A 10,204-nucleotide genomic window follows, 5' to 3' on the forward strand; every position below is an offset into this window, starting at 1 on the left:
ATCGCCGCTTCATCCATGGTGGAAGGGACATGCTCCGGTTCGTTTCCGGCAGGACTGTTGAAGTCAGTCCTTAACTTCCCCAGACGGGGTACTATCTCATCCACCGTCAGAAACCCCTCGTCTTCCACCACCTCCACTTCCTCTTCAAGAAGGGGTACGTCATTTTCCGGCACCGGATCTTCAACCAATCCACCTATCTGGGAAACGTGCGCCATAATGATGCTTAATAGGTATTCATGGCACCTTGAACTGACGTGACGATCCATCTCTGAACTGACGTAACGGTCCGGTAAAGTCCTTGAAGCATCACGTCATCACCTCGCTATGAGGACCTCGTCCCTCGCATGATGTCCAGATTTCTCTCCTCTTGAATCAACAGGGTCCGCCCATCGAGCTCGCCAAAAGGCGACCCCAACGGGCGGAGGGACTAACTGTATGGGTCAAAATCTGACCATCAGATGGTTATCATTAAAAGGAACGGTAAGAGGTCGACCAAGCCATGATCGTGCCCACGAGGCGTAATAGCGATGAGTATCTCGGCTACTTCCGAGATCAGGCCATCAGAAGGCTTACACGGCAGAACGTAAAATTGGGGCGAGTGAGGAAGAACACAATCGTGAGAGTGCACGCTGGTCAAGAACCGTTGGGTAAAAGGGGAAATTGACAATATATATAAGAAAGGCAAAGCAGAGAAAAAGAAAAAAAAGATTCGAGAAAGGAGAGGAGCAAGGTATCAATGAGAAGAGCAAGAGAAGATCCTCAACAACAAACTTACAATGCGGATTTTAGCTACAGCTTCTTGTAATCATCATTGTTGAATCAATAAAGATTGATCTCATAGCTATCAACAACTTCCCTTCTTTTCCCTCTTCGCTCTCACAAGTATGGTATAAACATATAAAAGATGTAAGCTTATTATTTACATTTTATGTCTTTCACTCATTCTAAGATATGTTGCATGAACTCGATCTCTTTGATTTTAATGCCCATTATGCTTAGATCTAAAGTTGATTATATTTGGCAAAGATTTACCCTCTACTTTATCATTAATTAGTTTGATCAAAATGTTTAATACTTTTTGGTCTAACAGGAGTGACTACTTAAAGATTACTTGGGAAATTAATTAGACTTTTTTTCGGCCATTAGCTTCTAAATATAAGTATAGGGATAAGAAATTCGATCTGTTTGAATTTTTTTTATATTTAGAAGTCTTGCTGTCCCAGCTGCCTGGATAAATGCAGGGAAGTAAAAAATAAAAAAATGTTGCATGCATATAGTAATATGTAGTAATATAGGTAAGTATTTATAGTGAAAGTAGAGAAGTCGCTTTATTTGTACTAGTATGCGAAGGCGTCTAGTCTCTATCAAAGGCCATAGTGTTATTTTTTAAATATTGAGGACGGCGCTGAAGCTGAAGTACTCAGACCCGACATTTTCCATTTCAAAATTCATTACAGATGTTAGATCCCACCCACCACTACTCTATATTTTACGATTTCTAGGTATTTACTTTGTTATATTTTTTTATCATTCTATCCCTTGTCCCTTTCTCTAAATATACTATCACTTACAACTCGTAGATTTGAGCCTTGCCCAACATTTTCATCTTCGAAAATAGTACATTTAGCTATAAGATAGAGGGAATATGATGTTTAAAAAGCTTAATATTAACTGGGATCACTGATGCATGCACTCTTTTCTTATTTCACATGTCATGCAACAAAACTAAAAAAGAAAAAGAAAAAAAAGGAGTTCAAGTTAATTACTTCAAAATATTCAGAATGTTTCACTCATACATGGCTGTCCAAAATACTTTCGGATTTTCCAAAAATGGGTTTCAACATGCACCCAGGAATATTTTTGAAGAGTCTGAACATAGGTTTCACTTATTAGAGCCCGTTTGGATTGGCTTATTTTAAGTGCTTTTAAGCCAAAATAGCTTTTAAGCCATTTAGTAGTGTTTGGATACAGTAAAAAAGTGCTTTTAAGCACTTGTTTTTAAGCTAAAATGACAAAAACAAGCTAAAAGCCAAAAGTTAGAAATCGTAACTTATGGCTTAAAAACTATTTTGGCTTAAAAGTTACTTAAAATAAGCTCATCCAAAACTCTTAGAGGGTGTTTGCCTAAGCTTATAAGCTGGTCAAACTGGCTTATAAGCACTTTTTGGCTTATCTACGCGTTTGGTAAAATTAAAAGTGCTTATAAGTTAAGTGCTTATAAGCCAAAAATAAGCCAAAAGCCATAAGTTGGTCTCCCCCAACTTATCAAATTTCAGCTTATAAACACTTTAAGTTTGACCAAAATATTTACTATTTTATCCCTAAAATACTTCTTTTTAGAACAAAACTCTTCGTATGCCCGGTTCTTTAGCTACATATTATGAATTTCAGCACTTTTATCCAAATACGTAAGTGCTTATTTTTTAAATCAGCTTCAGCACTTAAAAGTGCTTTTCATCACCTAATGCTTATCAGCTACTCTAAATCAGCTAAGCCAAACGGGCTCTTAGTATTGTGTTCCTTCGAAGCTCGGGAAGTTATTTGCATATTCAAAAGTAAGGTAGTTATATGCTAATCTAAATACGTACTGTAGGTTAAAGTTAATACTAGTGAATTTCGTTTCAGAAATATAAGTACTAACGTGCAATATTGGATCTAAAATCAGATAACAACATCACCTTCTCATTTTGGACATCAAGATATTATTCTCTCATTCCACTTTCACTTGTCACTATACAAAAAAATATATTTTTATTTTTATTTATTAATTTTAACAAATCAAGAGAAAAACAATATCACTTTTTTCTTATTTTACCTTTATTGTTAACTGCTAATTTTTCAAAGTATTTCACAAGATTGACTTTCTGAAATGTTATTTTATTCATTTTTTCTAAAAATAGTGCAAAATCAAAAGTGAACAATTAAAACTGAAAGGAGGAAGTAATATCTTAGTTAGACCAAAGATATTTTCATCATAAAGCCTAGCTAATTCCAAGTTCCAACTTCTTAGTAGTCATTTAATGAAAATAAAGGATGCTTGCGAGGAAAACAACAAAGGAATGTACTCCCTTTGGTCCACAATAAGTGACCAATTTACTTTTTAATTTTGATCCAAAATAAGTGTCCATTTATATAATCTAGAAAGAATTCAATTTATTTTTACAAGATTACCCTTATGTACATATCCCTAAAAGGTTTTCTTACTCCTCACATTAAATATTTAATTAAGGGTAGTTTAGTCATACTAGGTATTTTTGTATAAAATTTAGTATTTTCTTAATGGGCGTGCAAAAAGCAAATTGGTCACTTATTGTGGACCGGAGGGAGTAGTAAAGAACGAAGAATGTAAAAGTGCGCCAGCTGTATACATGCTTAATGGCTACTCACTCGATCTCAAATTATCCGTTGTGTTTCCTTTTTATGCGACCTTAAGAAACATTAATTAGAATGAATTTTTAATTATTTTACCGTTATTTATGACTTAATATTTAATTTTCTTATTGAATATTTATTCTATTTATATGCATTTTCATCTTCAACAGAGGCGAATCCAGGATTTCAAGAGGATGGGTGCACTATTGTGAAGAGGTGAATCTAGAATTTACATTTGACGTATTTAACTTTAGTCTCTTACCATAAACTCACTACACTTAAAATGATAGGTTCAAAATTATAACTTTTTTAAATTTTTAGTGATTTTCATGTATATATCTATGCTTTGTGCCAAAAACAAGACGGTCCGAAGTGAGATTTGAACCGCCAATTTTACTCGTAGGGGTGCACCCAGTAATTATTATACAATCAGACCTCTCTATAACAACATCCTTATATAACAACACTTCTCTATAAAAGCCAAATTTTTCCGGAACCAAATCTCATATTCTAATATAATATATGATTTTTATAACAGCAATTCGCTATAACATCTAAAAATATCCGGAACAAACGAGGTTGTTATAGAGAGATTTGACTATACCATAGGAGTTTTTGAGTATGGGTGCACACACATGCATATAGTTAAGTAATTTTGAATAAGTATAATATTATTATACATGGTTTAGGAAGAGGAGTATGGGTTCACGTGAACCCATACCCCAAGGCCTAGATACGCCTGTTATCTTCAAGAACAATTATTAATAAAGGTGAAATGAGGAAAAAAAGTTAATTTTATCTAGAACTTCTAAAATAACAAATAATTTGAGACAAATATTTTTAAAAATCACAATAGATAATTTGAGATAAGGGGTAGAATTTAAAGATCCCTATTATTAGTCGGGGAAAATTCATTTATAATTTGTCCTGAGTAGCACGTGAGACCATATGAGCATTTGCAGCAGCAGCACTTCTCTTCTCTGCAGAGGTAAAAATAAAGCTTATAAATTTGTTATATATATATATAGTGGCAAAAAGTTAAAAAAAAAAAAAAAAAATTACAGAAAGGAAAAAGAGAAAGAATTTTTTAAGGAACCTATGGATCTGTAGCTAGCTAGGGAGAGACTGAGACCCTAGGGAATAGTAGTAGGGGGAGGTGCAGAGGAGCAGGTTAATGTACGTGTGCAACTGCATATATATATAAAACTTCAATGTCCTTCAGATTTCTTTAGATGCCTCAGGCCTCAGACTTTTCTCTGCCGCTATATCTTTTAGCTACTGACTACATACTTACTTGGTTTTATAATAAAAGATGGCCAACCCCCTTATTATAGACCAATTGTTGTTAACTTAGGCTTACGTACGTAAGAGCCCCTTCCTTTATCCTTTTTCCTTTTAACAGTCACTGATTTCTGCAATTGTATTTAGCACCACCGCACGTGTATCACTATATATCTTAAGGGTCGTTTGGTACGAGGTATAAGAAGGTATAAGGGTGGTATAAAAATTTAATACCACCTTAATACTCTGTTTGGTTAGTAAATCAGGTATAAGTTATCCCGGTGTTAATTTCAACACTGGGATAACTTATACCTTATAAAAGGTGGGGTAATTAACACCGGTATAACTTATACCTTCTTCTTAGAAATTATGCAATTGTCATTCTTAATACAACATACCAAACAATGAATAAACAACAATCCCAGCATAACTAATCCCAACATAACTTATCCCAATATAATTTATACCGATATAAATCATATTCCAACCAAACGACCCCTTAGTGAGTTAATTTTATGTACCGACCAAATAACTACCTCTATCACTCTAATGTGGAAAAAGAAAAAAATAAGGGCAAAAGAAAAACTAAGCTAGCCAAAATGTATTCAAATTCTTTTGAAAAAAAAAAAAAATAGCCGAAATCTATGATCAAACGGATGCTAATAAATTTGATGAAATTGTACTAATAATTTATTGTTCGGTGATTTTCATTTCATCTTAACGTGCTTAATTGGTATCTATCGCTCATATAGCTTTGGATTCTTAGAGGATGGGCTTACCACTAGTTTGATAGTAGTATAAAAAAAATATAATAGATGAGCTCAACAAGGATCGATCCTGGTCCCTAGGAAAAAATTTCAGCTACTTAACCAATGAACCAACGCGACAAATCTAACCATGGGTTCACAAACGGTAGTGTTCAGAAAAATCATATAAATTATACACAAATTTACCCTTTGGTACACTGTAAATCCACCCCTGCCTTCAAACTATATTCCACCTTCAAATAAGAGTAAAACAGTACGTACTTAATCCTTTGATATTAATACATACATCATACCATATGCAATCTTCAAATAATTACGTACTCCCTCCGGTCCAAAATAAGTGATTTTTTTGGATGTTTTCGCACAGATTAAGAAATTCATCTTTTAACATTAATTAGCAATGGAATTGACCATATTAACCTTTACTATCTCACATAAACACTCCTAACACATATTCCAACACTATTTACTCCAAGAACAATGTAGGAAAAAAATAATTAATTCATTCTTGAAATCTGGAAAAATCACTTATTTTGGACCACAAAAAAATGATTAAAAAATCACTTATTTTGGATCGGAGGGAGTAGCTGTTTAAGAAGTAACAAAAAATATCACAAATTACAAAGAAGAGTATAGGAGAAAGATAGGGGTAGAGGTATGATATCACCCCACAATATATATAGCGTCCTTTTCCTAGTGTGCTATTTTATGTGTCTTTCTCTTCCTTCTGATTAACCCCATCATCTGAAATTTTCTGACTGCAACAGTCCCTCTATGTTTAAAAAAACATGCTCACACACGCACGCATAAATCTCTTCTACCAAACCAAAACCTTCTGCATTTACTAACCCCCTCTTCTCTACCAAAGAAATTCCACTCCTCACTAAGCCAAAATCTCTCGTTTTCCTAAATATCTGATTTTCTGCATTTTTCTTTTACCTATTTTGGAACCCGTTTCAGGTGGGGTTTCATAGTCCCTTTCAATCCCATTAATACTCACCACCACCACCCTCTTCTCCAATCCTTGTTTTCTCCACTTGTTCCATACTTTCTTTACTCTTCTCTTACTTCCCTTTCTCCCTTTGGTTTCAGTGCCTAATTTGTTTTCTTTTCTTTTCTCTTTTGTATATATATATATATATAATCCTCCACTTTCTAACCAGCTACTACATCAGTTAATATCATTCATCATGCTGTCAATGGAAGAAATATTATGTGAACTTAGTAGAGAAGACATGAATAATGACAAAGGTCTACCACCTGGTTTTAGGTTTCATCCTACTGATGAAGAACTCATCACTTTCTACCTTGCCTCTAAGGTTTTTAACGGCACCTTTTGTGGTATTCAGATTGCTGAAGTTGACCTCAACAGATGTGAGCCCTGGGAACTTCCAGGTAACACACACACACACACACATTCCCTTCATTAAATTCTTCTTTTGTTCATGTCCCAAAAAGTACAAGGAAAAAATAGTAGTAGTAACTCAAAAGGAAGCTGATGAAAAGTCTTTTTTTTTAACTCCTTGTCTTGAACATGGCTTTAAAGTATTGGAGTTTGTCTGTTGTAAACACATGTGATGGAATGTAGTCGTAGTATATATGGCAGACGTACTAACTGTTTTAAGATATTCTTCATTGCTTTGTCATGAGAAATATTTACTACTAGTAATATTTAAAATATATAATGAGAATATGAGAAGATTCTTGGCTAAAATACATTAATTGGAGATATTATTCTTGTCTAAAATAACTTTAGTCTTCTTCTTTTGCATGTGCATATGATATCTATCACCAAGAACGTTTTTCTGTGAAATTCCACTATTAATACGTACCTCACATCATTTATGATTTACCAGCTACGTTAAGTTCCTTAATAATACATGTCCTACTTTGGACCTATAAATTTCAGACATCTCTCTATTTTGTTACCTCATGTCATTTACTATGATTTTACCAGCTTCGCTAAGTTCTTAATAGTAGTAAGACATGTACTTGAAATATGTTGTCCACTGATTCTTAACCCTTTCCTAGCCATAGAATATCAGTAGGAGTACTATTTTCTTCTTTCCTTTCGTTTGTAAAAATGAAAATCTATGCATCTCCCTGTTGCTGCACAAAGTAATTAATATGTGTCAAATCTACCTCTATGATTATTTATTGAAACACAAAAAAAAATACAGTAGAACATATGTGGTTCATTAACTGAGTACTAGCTAGTTGTTATTGCGCTTATTAACATGAATGCGACTGTTAATAGTAATTTAATGGTATGTTTTAGTAATTTTGGAAGTGAAAAATTGCAGAAGTGGCAAAGATGGGGGAGAGAGAATGGTATTTCTTTAGCTTAAGGGATAGAAAATACCCAACCGGACTAAGAACAAACCGGGCAACAGGAGCTGGTTATTGGAAAGCTACAGGAAAAGATAGAGAAGTGTACAGTGCAACAAATGGAGCACTCCTTGGGATGAAGAAAACATTGGTTTTTTACAGAGGAAGAGCACCAAAGGGTGAAAAAACCAAGTGGGTTATGCACGAATATCGTCTTGACGGTGATTTTTCCTACCGTTACTCTTCTAAGGTAAACTTCTCATCCTTATTATTATTGACATATTTCGATTATCGAGAGGGAATAGTTAATTACTCCGTTGGTCATTAAGAAAAAGATTTAGAAAATTAAGCTAGCGTTTGGACATAGATTTAGTTGAAACTTGAAAAAAAAAAATTTGAAGTAGTTTTGAAAAATAATTTTTTGAAGTTGAAATTATGTTTGGACATGAATTTTATTTGAAAAAAATTTGAAGTTTTGTGAGTGGGAGAACAAATTTCACCCAAAATCTACCCTAAACTAGATTTTGGGAACTTGAAAAATAATTTCAAATTTTTTTCAAAAATAGATCATTAATCTATGAACAAACAATATTTTCAAAAAAGATTTGAAAAAATGGTGCCAAAATATATGGCCAAACGGGCCTAAATAATCCAGTAGAAGATTTAGAGCTTTATTGTACGTAGGGTCTGTAGGTTTTGTCCTTTTTAGGGTTGACTTGTTTAGTAAGTCTCGTGATATTAATTGATGTGATGTGGACTTGATTGATGGATGGATATGAGAAGGTGTTGTTATAGTACTCTAAAGATACTTGCCGACTCTTTTCACTTTGCTGATTCTTAGAAAACATAGTGAAAATCATCTTGGAATTTTATGTACTAATATTAATGGTTATAAAATGGTTATTTCATGTTCAAGGGGATTCCCGATTCCCTAACCTAATGTCACTTTCAAAACAATAGTTCTTGGTGCTTTGATAATGTCACTTGACATATATGTTTATTAGGTGCCTTTTACTATTAATAAGCAGGAATTAGCGACGGAATAATTTTGTAGCTAAATAGAAATTAGCAATGATTATAAAGAAATTTTGTTAGCTAAATGCGATTTGAAGAGTAATATAAGTAGTATAACCCGTCACCCGTCACGTAGGTGCTTTGATTAAAAAGAGTAGTATAGTGTCGCTTGAAATATGTGGTTACTAGGTGCTTTCACTATTAAAAACAGGAATTAGCGACGCATAAATTCTGTAGCTAAATATAAATTAGCGACAAATTATAAAGAAATTTTCTGTAAGCAACGAGCGATTTAGCAACAGATTAATGACGAAGTTCCTAGCTAATTCTAGTTCTTTTTGTAATGTAATTTGTTAAAAAGTTGTAATAAAATTGGCAGGAGGAATGGGTGATATGCAGAATACTACACAAAATAGGGGAGAAGAAAAATCCAATATACCAAGGTGCAGGACAAAACTATGGCTACCCTACAAGCTTGAAAACATGGCCATCATCATCATCTTTTCTTAACACAGCAGCAGCAGCAGCAGAAGCAGCTCCAAATCCTATATTGGCTGAAACACCAAATCCAAAAACCACAACAACTACACATTGTCAAGAATCATTCCAAATATCACAAAACTCAGTGCAATCACTGCACAACTTTTATCTATTTCACCACCAAGAAAACGACCTTATGAAATCCATCTTCAACCCCATTAATGTTTCCCAAACAAACCTCTTCCCAATAAATAATAATGTCCTTTCTTCTGCTACCTCTTTTTCTACACCCCAAAGCACAAAAAAATACAAAGAAGACATAAACAAAAACTCGTCACTATCATCTGTCCTCTTTAGTAATGCCCTTTACAGTTCAAAGAAAAATGAAAAACAACAAGTCTCACTAATGCAGGCTAACACAACAATGAAAACAGAAGCCAGTTTTTCACCATATTCTGGTTGTTACAATGACCAAAACCCTAGGCCTACAAATTTTGGTATGAATAATTCATCAGATTGGAGTTTAGTCGGCATAGAAGGGATGTATTTTAATGGTGGATGTACTCAGTCTCAGATGGTGTTGGATCACATGCATTGTCCCATCAAAATCACTGCAGAATCTTGGCCTCTCGATCTCTAAAAATAGAAGATTTTGTTTTTCCATATAATTTCTACAGTTATGTCATCCTCTATATAATTATGACTACTGTTATGTCATCCTCTATATATAGTTATCCGCTCTAGTATATGAAATCTTTGTAATTAATTCAGGCTAGCTGCTCTATTCTGAAATATGCTGCTTGCTCCTTAAGGATCTCGTACCGCTATGTAATAAGATATATCTTCCTTTTCTCGACTAATGTAAAGTTGTGATCTATTGATGGGAGTTTTATATATTTTTTCCATATTTTGTGTATTTAGTTTTTTTTTTTTAAAACTATGTTTGTTTGAATTTTGAGTTT

At 33.7% G+C, this 10,204-nt stretch overlaps 1 protein-coding gene across 1 annotated transcript; it reads left to right on the plus strand.

The window, feature by feature from the left end:
- Positions 1-6,610: 6,610 nt before the first annotated feature.
- Positions 6,611-9,965, plus strand: LOC109213947 (protein CUP-SHAPED COTYLEDON 3). The gene is made up of 3 exons (XM_019377790.1): positions 6,611-6,815; positions 7,724-7,998; positions 9,142-9,965. Exons 1-3 carry the CDS (start codon positions 6,611-6,613, stop codon positions 9,880-9,882), a joined length of 1,221 nt encoding a protein of 406 aa, XP_019233335.1. The 3' UTR covers positions 9,883-9,965.
- The last annotated feature ends 239 nt before the right edge of the window (positions 9,966-10,204 follow it).

This window comes from Nicotiana attenuata, unplaced genomic scaffold (genome assembly GCF_001879085.1).
Source record: "Nicotiana attenuata strain UT unplaced genomic scaffold, NIATTr2, whole genome shotgun sequence".
NCBI classification, from domain to species: domain Eukaryota; kingdom Viridiplantae; phylum Streptophyta; class Magnoliopsida; order Solanales; family Solanaceae; genus Nicotiana; species Nicotiana attenuata.